The 21427-nt window shown below is 44.6% G+C and overlaps 1 protein-coding gene across 14 annotated transcripts in view; it reads left to right on the top strand.

The window, feature by feature from the left end:
• The window catches only part of DOCK9 (dedicator of cytokinesis 9), a 328156-nt gene that overhangs the window by 198204 nt on the left and 108525 nt on the right, over positions 1 to 21427 (top strand). For all 14 annotated transcript variants that reach the window (XM_074962965.1, XM_074962958.1, XM_074962984.1 and 11 more), the window contains exons 28-30: positions 11594 to 11740; positions 14065 to 14148; positions 16322 to 16433. In XM_074962965.1, the coding sequence (XP_074819066.1) occupies positions 11594 to 11740; positions 14065 to 14148; positions 16322 to 16433 (343 nt within the window). The remainder of the gene's footprint in view (positions 1 to 11593; positions 11741 to 14064; positions 14149 to 16321; positions 16434 to 21427) is intronic.

Here is a 21427-nt window from a genome sequence, read left to right as displayed (position 1 = left end):
TGCAACTCTTGGGCCACATGTCGGCTTGCACATATGTGGTCCGTTACGCCAGACTCAGGATGAGGCCCCTCCAGCTCTGGTTGGCCTCAAAGTTCTCCCAGGCCACGGACAGGATGGACAAGGTCCTCACCATGCTGGACTCTGTGATCACCTCCCTTCGGTGGTGGTCCGCCCCAAACAACATGCCTCCTTTTTTAGGGACAGGGCCCCATCATTGGAGCTGGGGTCCGATGCGTCGGACCTGGGTTGGGGGCCCCATGTGGGGAACTTTCACACCCAAGGCCTGTGGTCGGCTCAAGGCTTGAACCTACATATAAACGTCAGGGAGCTGAGGGTAGTGCGTCTGGCATGCCTTGCCTTCCACTCGCACCTGGAAGGCAAGGTAGTCAGGGTCCTCACGGACAACATGGCCTCGATGTTCTATATCAACAGGCAAGGCGGGGCCCGATCCTTTGCCCTCTGCCACAAAGCCCTCAGGTTGTGGGACTTCTGTATAGCCCACGACATCCACCTGAAGGCCTTCCACCTTCTGGGCGCCCGGAACAAGAGGTTGGATCGCTTGAGCAGGGACTTTTCCTCGCAACACGAGTGGTCCCCCACCCGGAAGTGGCCTACCGGCTCTTCCGAAGGTGGGGAACTCCCCAGGTGGACCTATTCGCGAATTGGCAGAAGTGGTGATGCCCCTGGTTCTGCTCCGGGGGGGGCTTAGGGAGGGGTCCTATCTCCGATGCCTTTTTCCTGTCCTGGTCAGGCCGGCTTCTCTACGCCTTTCCCCCGTTTCCTCTAATCAGCAAGGTCCTGGACAGATTTGAAGACAGGGCCTGGATCCTCCTGATTGCCCCGGCTTGGCCCAGGCAGCATTGGTACGGGGCCCTCATGGGCCTGGCGGTAGCTCCACCATGGCTGTTGCTCCTCCGCCCAGACCTGCTCTCTCAGGACCAGGGCCGCCTCCTCCATCCCAACCTAGTGGCGCTTCACCTCATGGCGTGGCTGCTCAGTGGTTAGGCGGAGAGGAAAGGACGTGCTCAGAACAGGTTCAGCACATCCTCCTTGAAAGTCGACGGCCCTCCACCTGCTGTGCTTATTTGGTGAAGTGGTCCCGGTTCTCTAGATGGGCGGCGGATCAGGTCTCCCCGGTGGCGGTCCCAATCCAGCTTATCCTTGATTACCTCTTCCACCTGAGGGCCCAGGGCCTGGCGCCCTCGTCAGTCAAGGTGCACCTGGCAGCCATATCGGCCTTCCATCCTCCGGTGCAAGGGCACATGGTATTTTCCCATGCTATGACTGGCTGGCTCCTTAAGGGGTTGGACCATCTTTTTCCGTATTCTAGACCTCCTGCAGTGGGACCTAAACCTGGTGTTGGCTCATCTCATGGGGTCCCCGTTTGAACCACTGGCCACGTGCTCCTGGTCTCACTTCTCATGGAAGGTGGCTTTCCTGGTTGCAATCACATTGGCCATGGCGGCTCGGAGCTCAGGGCCCTGACCTCCGAGCCGCCATACACGGTCTTTCATAAGGACACGGTCCAGCTCCGCCCACACCACACATTCTTCCTGAAGGTGGTCACCGCCTACCACATGGGTCAGGACATTTTTCTCCCGGTCCTATTCCCCAAGCCTCACGCGTCCAGTGAGGAGCACCGTCTCCACGTGCTCAGTATGCGGCGCACTCTGGCTTTCTACCTTGAGCGGACCAAGCCGTTCAGAAAGTCCTTGCAACTGTTCGTCGCCTCGGCTGAGCGTGCGAGGGGCCAGCCGATTTCCACTCAGTAGCTTTCCAATTGGATCACTTCATGATTCCGCTCCTGCTATGAGCTGGCAGGTGTCCCCCATGTCTCCATGCCTTCATGGCCCACGTCCCCATCCAGGACATATGTAGGGCCGCCACGTGGTCTTCGGTTCACATGTTCACCTTGCACTATGCGATCGTCCGCCAAACCAGGGATGATGCTGGGTTTGGCAGGGCTCTCCTCCGTCCTGGGAACTTGTGAACTCCTACCCACCTCCAACCGATATAGCCTGGAATCACCTATTGTGGAATACACATGAGCAATCACTCGAAGAAGAAAAGACAGTTACCTTTTCCATAACTGGTGTTCTTCGAGATGTGTTACTCATGTCTATTCCACATCCCACCCTCCCTCCCCTCTGTCAGAGTTGTCTGGCAAGAAGGAACTGAGGGTGGGGGAAGCGCAGAGCTCCCCTTATACTATACTGCGCCAGGCAGGCGTCATTCCAGGGGTTGCAGAGGGCGCTCCCCCCATGGGTACTGCTAGGGGAAAAACTTCTGGCACTGGTGCACGTGGCGAGCACGCACACCTGTTGTGGAATAGACATGAAGAACACATCTCGAAGAACACCAGTTATGGAAAAGGTAACTGTCTTTTGTGACAGAGACCAGAGGCAAAACAGGCAGGATCAGGATCTTGTTATGCAAAAAACACAGTCTGTCCCCTGAAGAGCCCAACTAGTTATGTTTTTAAAGGACTCAGAGAGAGAAAAGAACAATGCAAACAGGTGTGTTTTTTTTGGGGGGGGGGGGGGCAGGTTTGGCCTTTTCCCTCTCTTACATGCTGTACACAGCTGCAATATCATTAAATTCACTGTACAAATTTTCTGTCCTGGAAGCTGTAGGTGTTTTAGCACCAGACATTTTGCTACCAGTGAGGCTTGTAAGAAGCCCTGGTTTTGTGATTCATTGGGATCTGTTGGTTGGTGTGCCCAATATAAACAATTCTGGTTAAAACAAATAAGCTATGTCTACAGTAGCACTTTTGTCAGTTAAAAACACACTCCTGACCGACATAAATTTCACTGATAGAAGTGACGGTGTGGACAGCATTATGTCAAACGTTATTTCTTATGCTCTCCTGCTGACATAGATACTGCTGCTCATTGGGGAGTGGTTTAGTTATGCCAGCATGGGAGACCTTACAGCAGTGCAGCTGCAGCGGTACAGCTGTGCCACTGTAAGGTCTTTAGTATAGACACATCCTACTTGAGATGTACTTTGAGATATACATTTTATACTTGTCTAATTTTGTTTCTCTGTTGTATGATAAGTAAGATCCTTAAATGCTAGTTCCATTTATTTTAAGTGCCTCTGGACTTTTTTTTTTTTTAACCGTGGCTTTCTTTGATTCAGTTCTGGCATATTGCCTAATTTTTTTGTTTTAACAAACATAGATTATATTATGAAATTGGTAAAAATTGATTGATTTGTAGTATTCCCAAAATAGATATGTTTGAAGGTCAGCCTTTTACAGCTATTCCTCATATGTCTTTAAAGTGTTACTGTGGGTAAGAATAGAACACCCTTTTCTGTTACATTATTGGTTTGCCTCCAAATGTTGGGGTTGAATTATCCAAGCATATTGAAGCTTCCTCTAGCAAGGGATAAAATGTTAGTTTTACTGCTAGATAAAACCAGACTCTTTTGATACCCCTCAATAATTGGTGATGTTTTCTGTGTACACCTATAACCTATGGAACCTAAGCAGCAACAGAGGGAATGGTAGGGAAGGGAATGACTTGCTTTTCTTTATGGATCCACATTGGGTGCCTTAGGTACTATGACTAGGACAGTGTCCATGGGAGACCTGTCTCAAGAGAAAACCATGTAATACATTGTGTCCTCGGGTATTACTCCTAGGGGGATTCTATGCTGATGTGGGGGCGCAAAATTCATATGGCCCTCATTTTCCTGTGCCCCCTCCGCACAGAAAAATGTAAAAAAAATTGGTTGGGGGACACGCGCCTCTGCCCAAGCAGGGGGTCTGTTTCAACATGCCTGGAGCAACCTCAGAGACGGGGAAGGGGGGCTGGGCGTGTGTGCGTGCCAGTGACTGTACTCCTGGGGGGATTCTGCAGGACTGCTCGCCTGCAGCAGAAAACACACCCCCCCCCCCCGCATTTCTTGCTTTTCCCTGCAGAAAACAGCAGGGAAGCCTCGGGGTGGGGGGGACCATGAGTGCAGTTTTGGGAGGGATTGCTCCCCAAACAAAGGCGAGGCATGGAGGGGGCACACAGGGTTATGTGCCACTGCCCCCTCCCTCCTCATTTCTACAAACGCAGAGCTGCCCAACTCGGAGGCTGCTTCTCATCTTGGGCTCTGCTGACTCTGCAGCTGAACGCAGCCTCCTGGGTCCTCTTGCCAGTGGTGCTCCCCTTCTGTGTTCTGGGAGCCTTCCTATTTTCTGTGGAACAGTGACTTCCTGCGGTGGGGCTGGATAAGCGGAGGTGGGGGAAATGCGGGAAGTGGGGTGACTAAGCCCCTCCACACTTGGATCCTGCTGGGCTGAGCCTGCCTACCACACCTGGTGCACCTGGCAGAGGGGGACAGGGCCCCGGGGTGTTTCCGGGGCAGGCCCAGCCCTTGCACTGTGTCAGGGTCAGGTGCAGCCTCACAGCCAAGTCCCTGTACTAGGGGAAGTGGGGGCTTCAGGATCATAGAATATCAGGGTTGGAAGGGACCTCAGGAGGTCATCTAGTCCAACCCCCTGCTCAAAGCAGGACCAATCCCCAATTAAATCATCCCAGCCAGGGCTTTGTCAAGCCTGACCTTAAAAACTTCTAAGGAAGGAGATTCTACCACCTCCCTAGGTAACGCATTCCAGTGTTTCACCACCCTCCTAGTGAAAAAGTTTTTCCTAATATCCAACCTAAACCTCCCCCACTGCAACTTGAGACCATTACTCCTTGTCCTGTCATCTTCTACCACTGAGAATAGTCTAGAACCATCCTCTTTGGAACCACCTCTCAGGTAGTTGAAAGCAGCTATCAAATCCCCCCTCATTCTTCTCTTCTGCAGACTAAACAATCCCAGTTCCCTCAGCCTCTCCTCATAAGTCATGTGTTCCAGACCCCTAATCATTTTTGTTGCCCTTCGCTGGACTCTCTCCAATTTATCCACATCCTTCTTGTAGTGTGGGGCCCAAAACTGGACACAGTACTCCAGATGAGGCCTCACCAATGTCGAATAGAGGGGAACGATCACGTCCCTCGATCTGCTCGCTATGCCCCTACTTATACATCCCAAAATGCCATTGGCCTTCTTGGCAACAAGGGCACACTGCTGACTCATATCCAGCTTCTTGTCCACTGTAACCCCTAGGTCCTTTTGCGCAGAACTGCTGCCTAGCCATTCGGTCCCTAGTCTGTAGCTGTGCATTGGGTTCTTCCGTCCTAAGTGCAGGACCCTGCATTTATCCTTATTGAACCTCATCAGGTTTCTTTTGGCCCAATCCTCCAATTTGTCCAGGTCCCTCTGTATCCTATCTCTGCCCTCCAACGTATCTACCACTCCTCCCAGTTTAGTATCATCCGCAAATTTGCTAAGAGTGCAATCCACACCATCCTCCAGATCATTTATGAAGATATTGATATTGAGGATGATCTCCCACCTCAGTGCAGCCAGTGGCCTGTGCTCCCCACTGCCATGCTGGAGCCACATTTATTTATTGACAAATAAAATGTGCAGAATTTTAAAATATTGTGTGCAGAATTTTTAATTTTTGGCACATAATTCCCTCAGGGTAGGGTATATATACCCCATGCTGGCCCAGCAACCAGGCGGTTAATGCAGGTACTGCTGGCCAGTTGTTGATTGTCAGCCTCACAGCAGCTGGGAGAATAAAAGAGCTGGGAAGCAGGGATGCTGCCAGAGGAGCAAGCAGGCTGGATAAGGGAACTCCTGCCAGCCGCTCAGAGACCGCACCTTGAGAACGGATGGTTGGACCAACAGGCTGAAAAGCCTATGGAAACCAGAGTAGGTAGGAAGTTGCTCAGGGCACGGCTGGAGTTGTTGAGTCCTGATTCTGCCTCTCTAGTTTAACGGCTCTGAGCTGGAACCCACTGGAATGGGCAGGTCTGGGTTCCCCCACAAACAACCTGAGAAACTTAAGAATGGAGGAGGATTTTCAGATCCCCTGGGCACGAGGAACTGACCGACAGCCCTGCCAGACTGAGTGAACTCCGGTGCAGTGCTCTGCCTAGCCAGAGGAGGGGCTGTTGCACCAACATACCAGCCCACACATTGTAATAGAAAACTGGAATCTGTTTGTTTGTCAGAAGATATGCTCTCTTTACAGACAATCAAATTTTCCTCTCCTGTCTTCCTGAAGAAATTTGTGAATTTGAAGGGTCCAGGTTTTTTAAAGTAATAAGCATAAACAAAGAGGGGAAAGGAACTGACTACTTAAGGCATGATGAAAACATACTTTTAAAATTAGAGGGACATAAGGAAAGTTGCCTAGTTGTTCATATTTCAGATATTGTCATGGTTACTTTTGACTTAATTATTCAGAAAATGAAGATCAATCATATCTAAGGGTATGTCTACACTTAAACTGCTTCAGGGGCACAGTTGCAGTGCTGCTACTGCAGTGTTGTAGCACTTCAGTGTAGACGCTACCTATGCTGACAGGAACATTTCTGCCATCAGTGTATGTAATCCACCTCTCTGAAAGGCGGTAACGAGATCAACCGAAAAATTCTTTTGTTGACCTACCGCTGTCTACACCAGGGGTTAGGTTGGTATAGCTACATATGTCGAGTGTGGATTTTTCACACCCCTGAGAGATGTAGCAATACCCACATAAGTTCCCAGTGTAGACCAGCTGTAAGTGTTTTAGGTCTCCATTTTCCCGTTTAAAGCCTATATCTGACCCTAGAAATTGCAAGAATTTCTGTCTTGGTCTAGTTTGAACTCTTATCTGGATATTCACCTTTTCCAAGAAGTTAATTTTATAACTTGGGGATTGAGACTGTGGTCAGATATAAAGGAGAAAAGCATTACAGATTTTATGTTCTGACACTGAAGATCTTACCCGGTCAACGTGTAAATACAGTAAAAATAATACAATCAGTATCCTTTAAAGTGCGTAACACCATATTCTTCTTCGTGTGATTGTACATGTCCATTCCAGTGTATGTGTTTGCTTGCTCTGAGCATAGCTACTTGAAATTTTTCCCTCAGTGGTGTCCGTCGGGTCAGCTCTGCACCCTCTGGTGTTGCACGCTCGTAGCACCGGTATAAAGGGCCCCACTGACCCCACACTCCCTCAGTTCCTTCTTACCGCCCTTGACTGTCCCTGGAACTATTCTTTCCTTGCTTTGCAAGTACTTCTCTCAGTGGACTTTATTTCTCTATTATTGTATGTAGTTGGTTTACATAGTTAAGTTTTATTAGTAGTTAGTTAGTTTCTTCTCCTCCCCCAGTGCTGGGGCATGCTTTGGTCACTGGGTTTCAAGCCTTGCGCCTCCTTGTAACAAGGCTGTGCCTCTGAATCACCCCCATTCCAGCTGCTATAAGTGCCTGGGGGAAGCTCACATTCAGGAATGCTGCAAGATCTTCAGGGACTTCAAGCCCCGGACCAAAAAAGATTGGGACACTAGGCTGAAGTCCATCTTCATGGAGGCAGCACTAAGACCATCCTCAGTGACGGAACATTCAGATTCGACACTTATTCCCCCTTATTTGCAGACCATTTGTCCCACTTTTGTCAGGCATGGGCTAAGGATGTAAATAACTTTTAAAAACAGTAAACCTTTAAACTATTAATATTTTACCAGTTAAACGTTTAACTGTTAGGGTCCACTGCCACCCTGGACGATCGGGGTCCTGGACAGTAATTAGCTGCTGCCCAAGTACAGTACATGTAACTTGATATTATTATTATACAAACACTTTGTGTATGTAATGTATAAATTACAGAAAACAAAAGTATAATGATGTTATATGGTTATATTAAAGTAGCTAGTGATAAGACCAATGATAGAGGAAGACAGAAATTAAGATTTAGCATCAATGATTTAGATAATGGCATAGAGAGTACACTTATAAAGTTTGCAGATGATACCAAGCTGTGGGGGGAGGTAATTGAAGTGCTTTGGAGGATAGGATTCAAATTCAAAATGATCTGGAGAAATGGTCTGAAGTAAATAGGATGAAATTCAAGAAGGACAAATGCAAAGTATTCCACTCCGGAAGGAACAATCAGTTGCACACATACAAAATGGGAAATGACTGCCTAGGAGGGAGTACTGCAGAAACGGAGTCATAGTGGATCAAAAGCTGAATGAGTCAACAGTGTAACACGGGGTCATACTGGATTACAAGCTAAATATAAGTCAACAGTGTAACACTGCTGCAAAAAAAGCAAACATAATTCTGGGATGCAGGCCTGCTGACAGCAATTCCGGGCCCCAGGGCAGAACAGTCCACCTGACATTTGGTCTGTGCTGTGTCTGCGCTGGCTGGTGCCCAGCGAGCTGCTGGCTGTGCTTCCACATGCCCGCCTGGTAGGGTTGCCAACTGTTTAATCACTCAAACCCAAAGACCCTTGCCCCACCCTTTCCCATAGACCATGCCCCTGTCCCTCCCCTTCTCCGAGGCCCCGCCCCTGCTCACTCTATCTCCCCTCCGTCCGTTACTCTCTCTCTCCCACCCTCACTCACTTTCACCAGGCTGGGGCAGGGGGTTGGGGTGTGGGAGGGGGTGCAGGCTCTGTGCAGGAGGGGGTGCAGGGTCTGGGAGGTAGTTTGAGAGTGGGCGGGGGGTTGGAATCTGGGAGGGAGTTTGGGAGCAGGTGCAAGGTCGGGCTCTGGGAGGGAGTTTGGATGCGGGAAGGGGAGAGGGGCAGGTTCTGGGAGGGAGTTTGGGTGTGGGAGGGGGTGAGGGGTGCAGGCTCTAGGAGGGAGCTTAGGTGCATGGTGTGGGCTCTAGGCTGGGGCAGGGGGATGGGGTGCAGTAGGGATCAGGGGGTCGGGGTTTACCTCGGTCAGCTCCCGAAAACAACTGGCACACTCCTCTGGCAGCAGATCCTAGGCGGGGGGCCCAAGGGGTCTCCGTGTGCTACTGCCAACAGGCACCGCTCCCTCAGCTCCCGTTGGCCACAGTTCCCAGCCAACGGGAGCTGCGGAGTTGGGGCGGGGACAGTGCACTGAGACCCCCTCTCCAAGGGCCTCAGGGGCGTGCCGGCCACTTCCGGGAGCAGTGCGGAGTGAGGGAGGGCAGGAAGCCTGCCTTAGCCCTGCTGCGCTACCACTGGCAGCAGCGGCCAGGGCCCCCAGGCCATTTTAAATTGCCCAGGCCCCTGGGCAATTGCCCCCTTTGCTTCCCTCCCTCCCCCCAGTTGCCGGGCCTAATGGAATGTATTAGCCGGAGTGTTGTGAGCAAGACACACAAAGTAATTCTTATGCTCTACTCTGTGCTGGTTAGGCCTCAGCTCAAGTCTTGTGTCCAGTTCTGGGTGCCACATTTCAGGAAAGATGTGGACAATTTGGAGGAAGTCCAGAGAAGAGCAACAAAAATGATTAAAGGTCTACATGACGTATGAGGAAAGATTGAAAAAATTGGCTTTGTTTAGTCTGGAGAAGAGAAGACAGAGGGGACATAATAGTTTTCAAGTACTTAAAAGGTTGTGACACGGAGAAGGGGAAAAAAAATGTTGTCCTATCCTCAGAAGTTGAGGAGAAGACGCAATGGGCTTAAATTGCAGCAAGGGAGGTTTAGGTTGGACATTAGGAAAAACTTCCTGTCAGGTTGGTTAAACACTTGAATAAATTGCCCAGGGAAGTGGTGGAATCTCCGTCATTGGAGATTTTTAAGAGCAGATTAGACAAACACTTGTCAGAGATGGTCTAGATAATACTTAGTCCTGCCTTGAGTGCAGGTGACTGGACTAGATGACCTCTTGAGGTCCCCTCTAGTCCTAAGATTCTATGATTCTAAAATGCTAAGACAACAGACAAAGGACTTGTGTTTAAGACTAAATGTTTAAAGAAATTGAAGTCTGAGTTGTGGACTGATACAAGAAGGCAGTTTCACTATATAAATCCATGGTATATCCACACCTTGAATACTGCATGCAGTTCTGCTCACCACATCTCAAAAAAGATAGATTAGAAGTGGAAAAGGTACAGAGAAGGGCAACAAAAATTTAGGTGTATAGAGCAACTTCCATCTGAGGAGAGATTGAAAAGACTGGAACTATTCAGCGTAGAAAAGAGATGTCTAAGGAGGGATAGAATAGAGGTCTCTAAAATAATGAAAGGTGTGGAGAAAGTGAATATTTACTCCTTCACATAACACAAGAACCAGGGTTCACTCAATAAAATTAATAGGCAGTTTTAAAACAACCATCAGGAAGTACTTATTCACACAATGTACAGTCAACCTGTGGAACTCTTTGCCAGGGATGTTGTGAAGGCCAAAAGTATAACTAGGTTCAAAGAAAAATTAGAAATGTTTGTGGAGAATAGGTCCATTAATGGCTATTAGCCAAGATGGTCAGGGACGCAACCCCATGCTCTGAGTGTTCCTAAACATCTGACCGTCAGATGGTGTGACTGGATAACTGTCCTTTTCTGTTCATCAACTCTGAAGCATCTGGCACTGGCCATTGTTGGAAGACAGGATATTGGACTGGATGAACCATTGGTCTGACCCAGTATGGCCATTCTTGTGTTATGTTCTCATGGCAGGAAGCTTCAGAGAAAGGTTTTGTACTAGGGGCAGGATTGTAGGAAACAGAGAGAAAAAGATGCTTATTAAAAAGAGGAAGTTGATTAAAAAGAGGGCTCTAGAGAGAACATCTGTTAGGTAGGTTGGAAAGCTATTTAAAGGCAAGGAAAGCAATTTTGAACTGGATCCCAGAATGAAAAAAGCTATAAACAAAATTTTTTGTGTACTGTAGTTTGAAGAGCTGAGACCTGAGGTAGCCAAAGAGCAGGGCATTGCAAACATCAACGCAAGAGAAAATAGGTGAGAATTTCATCAGAGGTAAAGTCAAAATAGTGTATTAAAGGAGAAATACTTTGGAGATGATATAACCCAGGTATACAGCTATAGAAGATGTGGGAGGAGAGTGCATGATCAGTGATGATACCTTAGGTACAGTTGAGCCAAAGGGGGGAGGCCTGAGTTGAAAAGGATGATAGGAAAAAATGGTACAATATTGGAGGATATTTTTTCACAATAGCCACATTTTCTCCTGAGGCAAATAGCTGATAAAACAGCAACATATGTATTTGGTCAAGGGAGTTATTGGGAATGACTAGGTAACTAAGGTATGTGTAGCTAGGTACCTTAAGTAAGAATTAGAATAACTGATTTCTAGATTACTGCCCTTAACTATGCCTTTAAAATTGGAAATCTGTCTTAGGTATTGCCATGAAAGCTATTTCAATGTGCTTCTATGATGAAACACCTAATGCTTTCAAGTTCCGTACTTACATGTACATACTTTATCATCATAAAAGAAAATTGCTTTCTACATTGGATTCTAAATAATTCTGCAGATGGAAACTAGAGCTGGTTAAAATACTTCATTCAAAACTTTTCTCAACCAAAATTCGCCTTTTTCATAGTCCAGAAAAGTTTGCAAAAAGCTTCTGAATTTTTCATAACTTTTATTTTTTCATCAGAACTAGAGTATTTCATAATTTTAATTTTAGCTGTTGTTTTCTCCCTTTTCTCCTTTCCTAAATGAACTTGAGAAATAGCTTTACCTATAGCAAATCATTGTCTGCCATATGCAAGGTTACTTCGGAAATTTAAAATTCTAAATGTGTATTTTAAATTATTCTTCCAGTTGTTACGAAACCAGAGATTTCCTGCTTCTTTTCACCATGCTGTAGAAACATTTGTTAATATGCTAATGCCACACATCACTCAGAAGTACAGAGACAATCCAGAGGCTTCAAAAAATGCAAATCATAGTCTTGCTGTCTTTATAAAGGTAGGTACCCACAATAATATAGGCTCTAGGCTTATTATTTGCAGTAATTTTAGTTTTCTTGGATTTTCACTTAGCAAGGTCTCACGCAGCAGCATGTATGTATAAGGCATTGTAATGGGGCATGGCTCTTCTCCCACCTTCTTCCTCTCAGAAACTGCATGAACTCCAGTGGATATGCCTTCTCCGAACCCTTTTATTTCAAGTTCCATCCACCATTTCCACAACAATCCCCATGCAACCATCTATTTACTACTGTGCCTTTTTGACACTCTCCCTAGAACCTGAGGGGAACAGAGGTCTCCCTCCCCTGAGGCCTCCATGTAACTGAGTTCAACTAGTCCTAATCCCCTCTCTCGCTATCAGTTTTGGACTAATGGGCTAATTGGCTTCTTATTCCATCCATCTGGCAAGCCTGATTGTCTGTTTACCCTCCCTCCATCAGCTTTCTCAAGGGGAACTAATTAACATCTAAGTGACCAGAGTGCAGGCTTTGTTCACTTTGCACTCTGTCACAGGCATTTTAAGCATGCTTTTGTAAGTGCAAACAGAGATGTATAAAACAACAGGTTAAGTACTCATTGCAATTAGAAATAAGACTGTCTAAGCAAAACAGGGTATAGAATATATTATAAAAAATGCAGGTTTTATTTTTGTGCTAGCAATTGCATACTTCCTTGCTTATTGCAATTTTTATTCCTTCATGGTTGTGCCATCCAGTTATTTCCCCAATCCTACAAAGATTTAAGCATAAGCTTAACTTTATGCACTGTGAATAATGCACCTGCGTTTGCACTATGTAGTCAGGATCCCAATAGCTCTTCTTCTTTTATTCAATGAGTAAGCTCTAACAAAAAGCAAAACAAAAAAGGCAGACAAAACTAATGATGCTGAGGTCAATATCTTGTTTATTTGAAAAGAGCCTTTGTTTTCCTTGGAGTCCCTTTCTTACTCACAATTTATTTCAATTTGGGGTTATTTCAATAAGAACAGTGTTCCATTAATTTTATGGGAATATGCATCAGTGTTGTAACTAAGGTTTGTTACCTTAAAACTATGAGCACTAAAAAAGTGTGGGTGAGATTCCATAAAGCTCTATACACCTACCCTTTTATCTGGTTAGATTGTTTGTCCTTGGCTGCATGGAATTCACTTGTATCTGATTCAAAAGGCCTTTCTCCCTCTGTGTTGTTTGAATCCTAACTTGTTTAAGTATGATTTTACTATATTCAAAAACTTCCATTGTGTCTATTTTATCATTGTTCTGTTATGTGTTTTGTCACAATTGGTTAGAATCTCATTTGTGGTCCTTTTATTTATTTTATTATTTTTTTAACTTTGGAAAAGAAATGTTAAATGTTTTTGAATCCTTTTCAAAGGGACTTCAAAATCAGACATAACCTCATGTTTGGGTTTGGAGGAGGTAGAGAACAGAGGCCCTCACATACTACAGTGATATGGACCAAATAAGTACATAGAGATTTTATATAATTTATTTAATTTACCTGCCTACAATTCAGGTGCCCAGTTGCACACCTAATGATGTTGAATATGCACATGCATGACTAAACAAATTATATCCCAGACCCTGCCTGCTTATTTTCATGTTCTCATTTAGGTGAATTATAGTTCTGTCACTCACATTTCTCCTGCTGAAAATATTAACACATATGTAAGCACAATTGGTGTGCCCAATTAGGCATATTGTCAGTTTTAGGGTTGCAACACCAAATCATCTCTTTGAAAATTTGGTGTTTTGCTTTTTGTTAATAGCTTTACTGTTAATGGTGATGCCCTATTAACCCGGGATCATCTAAATTATGTATTGTTTGTATTACAGTCTCAGCTACAGCCCCAGTCAAGATTGGGCCCCATTCTAGGCACTACACAAACATAGATGAAGACATTGGTCCCTATTCATAGAGCTTTTGATTCATTACTGTCAAAAAAAAAAAAAAAAAAGATTTTGTTCATTTAAGTAACAGTTTTACACATTTTAGAGTGAAAGGGGTAATTCTGTAATTAAAAGCTTTTCCTACCTCTACTCTGTGGGCCATGTTTCAAAACCTGGACTGATTGTGTTTTTGCTTTTTTTGAGTATCAACGGTTGCTCCATAAAATGGAAGCCAAGTTAGGTCTCTTTGTCAAATTTTCCTTTTAAAATGAAGTAGCTTTCTACTGTACAATGCTTGCTTTTAATAGCATTTATATTCAAATTATATGTTAAAAATATTCTTGGAAGATAAACTTTTAAAAGATGGATACCTAATTTAGTGAACACTGCATCTGGAACTGCTTTAGAATGGTTTATATTTTATCTTTTTCAGAGATGTTTCTCTTTTATGGATCGGGGTTTCGTGTTCAAGCAAATCAATAACTACATCAGCTGCTTTGCTCCAGGGGATCCAAAGGTACTCCACTCCTTTAATAACTTAAAAATGTGTTTCTCTTTTTGGTACACCTATGTAGCAAATTATGTGTTGAGATCCCAGAGTGCTCTTAAGTTATATTCAGGCATTTTTCAGATTAGTCTCCCATTCCTGTGCAATCGCTGTGTTACTTTTTGCCTTCAAGACACCTTTGGCATTTTTGCCTCTCAGAACATTGAGATTGGCTGTGTCATCTTCAAAGAGGAAGAGTGTGAACTGGTACAATTCTTTAGCATCCCTAGCTGGAAAATGGATGAAACATCATCAATGAGCACTTTGTGCAAGACCATGAAAGTCTCAAGGAACAAACTGACAATAATTGAAAGCGAGCCCTCTGATGTCTAAGATGTTACTACAAATCGACAACCCTTCTAACTGCATGTGCCATGCAATCAAGCAACTCTCAAACAACTCTCAAATCTTGCATGCCACACAACATAGACTTGATAAAAGTAGAAAATGTAACACAGAATTAGATCTGGCTTTCAAATGCTGTATTGTACTAAAAAGCTCTCCTGGGTCATAGAATCATAGAATATCAGGGTTGGAAGGGACCCCAGAAGGTCATCTAGTCCAACCCCCTGCTCGAAGCAGGACCAATTCCCAGTTAAATCATCCCAGCCAGGGCTTTGTCAAGCCTGACCTTAAAAACCTCTAAGGAAGGAGATTCTACCACCTCCCTAGGTAACGCATTCCAGTGTTTCACCACCCTCTTAGTGAAAAAGTTTTTCCTAATATCCAATCTAAACCTCCCACATTGCAACTTGAGACCATTACTCCTCGTTCTGTCATCTGCTACCATTGAGAACAGTCTAGAGCCATCCTCTTTGGAACCCCCTTTCAGGTAGTTGAAAGCAGCTATCAAATCCCCCCTCATTCTTCTCTTCTGCAGACTAAACAACCCCAGCTCCCTCAGCCTCTCTTCATAAGTCATGTGCTCTAGACCCCTAATCATTTTTGTTGCCCTTCGCTGGACTCTCTCCAATTTATCCACATCCTTCTTGTAGTGTGGGGCCCAAAACTGGACACAGTACTCCAGATGAGGCCTCACCAGTGTCGAATAGAGGGGAACGATCACGTCCCTCGATCTGCTCGCTATGCCCCTACTTATACATCCCAAAATGCCATTGGCCTTCTTGGCAACAAGGGCACACTGTTGACTCATATCCAGCTTCTCGTCCACTGTCACCCCTAGGTCCTTTTGCGCAGAACTGCTGCCTAGCCATTCGGTCCCTAGTCTGTAGCGGTGCATTGGATTCTTCCATCCTAAGTGCAGGACCCTGCACTTATCCTTATTGAACCTCATCAGATTTCTTTTGGCCCAATCCTCCAATTTGTCTAGGTCCTTCTGTATCCTATCCCTCCCCTCCAGCGTATCTACCACTCCTCCCAGTTTAGTATCATCCGCAAATTTGCTGAGAGTGCAATCCACACCATCCTCCAGATCATTTATGAAGATATTGAACAAAACCGGCCCCAGGACCGACCCCTGGGGCACACCACTTGACACCGGCTGCCAACTAGACATGGAGCCATTGATCACTACCCGTTGAGCCCGACAATCTAGCCAGCTTTCTACCCACCTTATAGTGCATTCATCCAGCCCATACTTCCTTAACTTGCTGACAAGAATACTGTGGGAGACCGTGTCAAAAGCTTTGCTAAAGTCAAGAAACAATACATCCACTGCTTTCCCTTCATCCACAGAACCAGTAATCTCATCATAAAAGGCGATTAGATTAGTCAGGCATGACCTTCCCTTGGTGAACCCATGCTGACTGTTCCTGATCACTTTCCTCTCATGTAAGTGCTTCAGGATTGATTCTTTGAGGACCTGCTCCATGATTTTTCCAGGGACTGAGGTGAGGCTGACTGGCCTGTAGTTCCCAGGATCCTCCTTCTTCCCTTTTTTAAAGATTGGCACTACATTAGCCTTTTTCCAGTCATCCGGGACTTCCCCCGTTCGCCACGAGTTTTCAAAGATAATGGCCAAGGGCTCTGCATGGCATGATGACCCATGTAGTCCCTAGGATTGTAGATTTGTAAAGGAGAGAGAAATCACTAGTGTTAAGAAATCTGTTTCCTTTTTAGCTATGCTACCAGAAAATTACTAAATTATTAAATTGTGTAATTTACATCTGATATATTTTTGCAGACCCTTTTTGAATTCAAATTTGAATTTCTTCGAGTGGTGTGTAACCATGAACACTACATCCCTTTGAATCTACCTATGCCATTTGGAAAAGGCAGAATTCAGAGATATCAAGGTAAATCTACATTTTTAACTATATAAATGTTAAAATTTTAGAAAGGACAGTCTATTTGAAGGAAAATGTTACCTAAAGACACCATTAGTATTTCTTGGAAGTTGTAAAAAAAACAGGAGTATTTGTGGCACCTTAGATTTAACACATTTATTTGAGCATAAGCTTTCGTGAGCTACAGCTCACTTCATCGGATGCATGCCCGATGAAGTGAGCATGCATCCGATGAAGTGAGCTGTAGCTCACGAAAGCTCATGCTCAAATAAATTGGTTAGTCTCTAAGGTGCCACAAGTACTCCTTTTCTTTTTGCGGATACAGACTAACACGGCTGCTACTCTGAAACTTGGGAGTTGTGAAATTTTTAAATGGAAGCCTTGTGTTGTAATTCTTTTTTCTATTAAATCCCAAAGTAGTAGTTTGTTAGTGAAGCATTGCACTGAAAGTATCTAGGTAATATAATACAGCATTAGCCAAAGACACTGTGCCAGAGGTATATCTTTGATTTTCCCTCTAATATTTCCTACTTTGCTTAATAACAATAAGATATTAATTACATATAGCTTATTGGTTTTGTGTGTTCCAATTTGTTTCCATTTTATGAATATAGATTTTCTTTTACCAACTGTGGAGTCCTATGACACTCCTGTCAGTAGATGTGGGGTGGGATGTTTGCTCTTCTTTACTTTTTTCTATTTCTTACTTTTCTAATTTAAAAGCAATACAGCTTTGTGCCAAAATAAGTAATCTGCAACTATTCCATTTGTGGCTCATGGAGACACTACTAGATTATATTATTAACTTGGATTTATAGTAAACCAGCTCACCAAGAAGAATTTAGAACTTCAAACGTAGTGATGTTTTGGAAAAACAGTAGGTCTAGTAGGGAATAAAAATGCATGAGTGTACCGTTTGACGTGAATACCTTAGATTAGCTACCTTAAAAGTCCTTTGCTGCTTTACAACATTCATCATTCTAATGATGAACTATTATTGTATATACACTGGACATACCACATTCTAGTTTTAAGCCCCAATCCTTACACTGCATCTGTATGAGTGGATCCCCATGGAAGACAGTAGGCTCTGTGCAGACACAGTGGTCCACCCACTCTTATCCAGTTGTAGAACCGAGGCCTTAACACGTTACTGGTTCTAGTTATATTAGCGATACTTAAGAGGGGATATCAGTAGAACTATCCCCTTAAGAGGGGATACCAGTAGTACCTATAAAACTGGAATGAACTTTAAGTGAGCCTCTTCTATAAAATTTTTCACTTTCTTCACATTTGTACGTTCTGTTTTGCAATAAATATCTTATCATTTTCCCTGATTTGTAAAAGAGAAAAGATATGTACTTAATAATAATGTCCATCCAGTTGTGTGTATAAAAACAGACTTAACTTGAGTAACTCAAATGTTCTAAACTGTCATCAAGGATCACATGAAGAAAGAGGTGCTGTCAGAAGTAACCAAAACAGTTTAATACTATTTAAATAGTGCATCAAGCTCCTTAGCTTCTAAGAAGCCCTATCTAATGCACGGATTCTTGACAGTTTAACTTTTTTGCAACCAATGTACAGTATCATACCTTATTGGCTTGATAAAACATAATTTTGCTAATGGGAAGCACTTCAGGGTGATTTAAGATTTGGGATTCAGAGTGAGGTAACTGCAGGTGATGTCATGCTCCTTGTGGGCCACAGGGTGCTCCATGTCCTGCACTTGCCTCGTCCTAGCCCTCAGGAATGCCTTGGACGACAACACTCATTGGATAAAATGCTGCTGCTGCAGGAGAGTTCTAGGCTGTTGCTTACATAGTTCTGCTGAAGTTGCAGATGTAAAAAGGCACTAACAGACAGACAGCAGATGTCAAATATCAGCAGTGCAAGGAGGCCTGTAATAGATCTGTCCTTTTAGTTTTGCTCCTCTCCTCTTTAATGGCATCCCTGAGGAGAATTTGCCAAAACGTTGTGCTTTCATAGACCCAAGCAGTTGCAGAAATGAGTAAACATGCTTGCTAGTGCTCTGTTCTATGTGGGGAGGATGACCCTAGTTTTGTCCTTTTCCTTATGTTGAGGAATGCAGAGGGGTGGAGCTGGGGGAGTTCCCATTTCCTGTATAGAACAGGGCACCAGTCATACCTTTTTTGTTCCTATGATTCAGCTGGGGCTGTAAGAGAAGTGAAGTAGGCTCTCTTTAAGAACGTCACATTAAAAAATTGGGGCAGCAGCCTTCTTACAGGGCTCCCAGCTTTGATGAAGTTCTGCCTGCAGTGGTTTTCTCTTAATTCTTCACATTGCTAAGGTCCAAAGATCCATTACGATGTGTCTTCAGCTTTTTGCAGCTTGGGTACAGTACCAGACCTGGTGATTCCCTACATTAGGGGAATGCTCTGTTCCCTAAAGTGCCTGCCTGTTTTGTTCTGCTTCCCCAGTGGCTGGCTTGCAGGTCTAACCGTACCTCTCTGCTGATTAAACAGATATTACTCGTCCATATTAATTCTTAAAGTAAAACAGGGTGATAGTTATCATAGTTAACTAAATGGCAAAAATATCAGTTAGGAAAAAAACAAATATTAAGCATTGTGCAGGGTTTATAAAGAGACTAGATGCAGAACAATAACAGTAAACCTGAGAAATCTTGGAGGAGATCAATGACGTAAAACCTGATAAATTGATGTGCATGCTCATAAATAAAACTTTCAAAACATATCACATCTTAGAGAAGCTCTTTCTGCACTCACTGCATAAATTAGATAGCTATAGGATTATTTTATTCTCATTTGAAAAATACACTTTTAAATTTTAAGCATTGCTTGACTTTATTTGGTGTTTCTTTATACCTCAGTATAGCATAGATTTTAATTTTCATTCCACGTATTGCTAGAGGTATTTTATGTAAGTAAGTACAAATGCAGTGTTTTTATTATTATGGTGGGAGTTTTCGTTTTAAACCAATCATTACTTTATATGCAGCTACATCTTTAAAACACAATACTTAATGTGCAAAGATACTTATGTAAATTATTCTTAAACTTCTATTTCATGGATGTGAACAATTCCAGAGAATAATATAATGCATGTATATTATAATATACCATATGTTAACTGAATCCTTTTTCAAATATGCTTAGTAATTATTTATATTCATGTTGAGAAACTGAGAAGAAAAAATTGTTTAATTTAGAAGACTTTATTTGCCTACTTGATACCATTTCCTTACTTCATTGTTTCATTCATAAGTGTTTTCAATATCTGCTAAAAAATTGCTGAAGTATTTTGATTTCCTTGAAAAATATCAGTAAATAAACTATATATCCTTACCAGTAACTCCTTTATTAGTATGCCTAATAAATCCCTGGTGTGAAATATGCAGTTCACTCAGGCACAAATTTTTAAAACACGAATGTCTAAAATTAAATCCCATAATCTATATTTAAGACCCAGTCCTGAAAGTGGGTCCATGTAGGCACAAGAGCTCACTCACACGGATCCAGTTACGGGAATGGAGTTAGACACTTAAGCACTCTCATTATTCAGAGGTGTTCAGCATCTACAATTGCTGTTGAAGAAAGTAGGTGCTCAGCACCTCTGTATATTAGTGCCTAAATACTGGTTTAGGAGTCTAATTTTAGCTGTTCAAGGTCAGAAATTTTTGCCCAAGTGAATTAACCTAAAATACTTTCTTCTTTGAGATGTGTTGCTCATGTCCATTCCAAGTAGGTGTGTACACGCCATGTGCACAGTCATCGGAAGGCTTTTCCCCTATTGGGACCCGTTAGGTCGGCTGTGGAGACCCCTGGAGTTGTGCCTTCATGGCGGTGTATATAGGACCCTGCTGACCTACTGCCTCTTCAGTCCCTTCTTACTGCCCATGACGGTTGCTGGAGCTACGTTCTTTCTTTAGCCTCCGCAAGCCCTTCCCCCAGTGGACTCTCTTGTTCAATTTCTGTAAATAGCTGGATTAGAGTTAGTGTTTGTGTAGTACTTTAGATTATTTAGTAAGTTTTTGTTGGGGGTTCTCCCCCCGCCCCCACCTCGATTCCCTTCCCCGGGACCAGGGCATGCGTTGGACCCCAAATTTGAAGCCGTGTGGGTCCTGCCACAAACCCATGCCAAAAGGCAATCCACACAATTCCTGTTTAAAGTGCCTAGGCGAAACCCATCAGACGGATCGCTGCAGGATCTGCAGAGGTTTTCACCCTAGGATCGAAAAGGAGAGGGACTTCAGACTGAAGCAACTGCTCATGGAAGCAGCTCTTCGTCCCCAGCCGGCCCCAGGCCACTTGTATCCAGCACCCAGGACTTCAGTGCAGAGTGCGCTGGCCTCACTTAGAGAGACTACGGTGCAAAGGAAAGATTCTGTACCCAATACCCCTCAGCACCGCTATTCTCCAGCAACGAAGCTCACTCCGCCAGCCCAGCACACTCCCACTTGCCGGTGCCTGGCAAGAGGCACAAGAAAACGGACAGGGGTGCTCGCCTGGAACAAGATGGTCCGGGCATCAAAACACTAGTGAAGTGTGTCGCGTGCTGGGGCACTCAGCACATGCACCGCAAGGGGCAGCACCGGTGACTTAAACCCCACAGAGGGGTCTAGTGCCCGTGGAGTCCCCGTCAGGTAATGCCATGTGGCGCAACTGGACCTTTCCTCCACTCCATACACCTTTGAGGCAGCCAGGGACCTGATAGCCTTCATGACACCACAGTTCCCCGCCAGAAGAGAGGGCGCACCGGCTCTAAGACCTCCGTTACCGCATTGTAGTGCAGTGCCATCTAGAGGCAAACCGGCCATGTGGCAGGACCAGTCACCTTCTCCTCGGTACCTCTGTGGTTTCCGTGTTTGGAATCTCAGTCTTCGGACTCAGAAGTGGAGTCCTACATCTCCAGACACAGCCAGCACTGGTCGGAGCAGCACCATCATAGGCAGGATGTGGGACAGGTCCTTGCCATGATGCCTTGGCCAGTGCAGTGGCAGGTTCCAGCACAATGGCCCT

This window comes from Natator depressus, chromosome 1 (assembly GCF_965152275.1).
Source record: "Natator depressus isolate rNatDep1 chromosome 1, rNatDep2.hap1, whole genome shotgun sequence".
NCBI classification, from domain to species: Eukaryota; Metazoa; Chordata; order Testudines; family Cheloniidae; genus Natator; species Natator depressus.
Note: the sequence above shows the minus strand (reverse complement) of the source record. Positions and strands in the feature narration are given on the sequence as shown.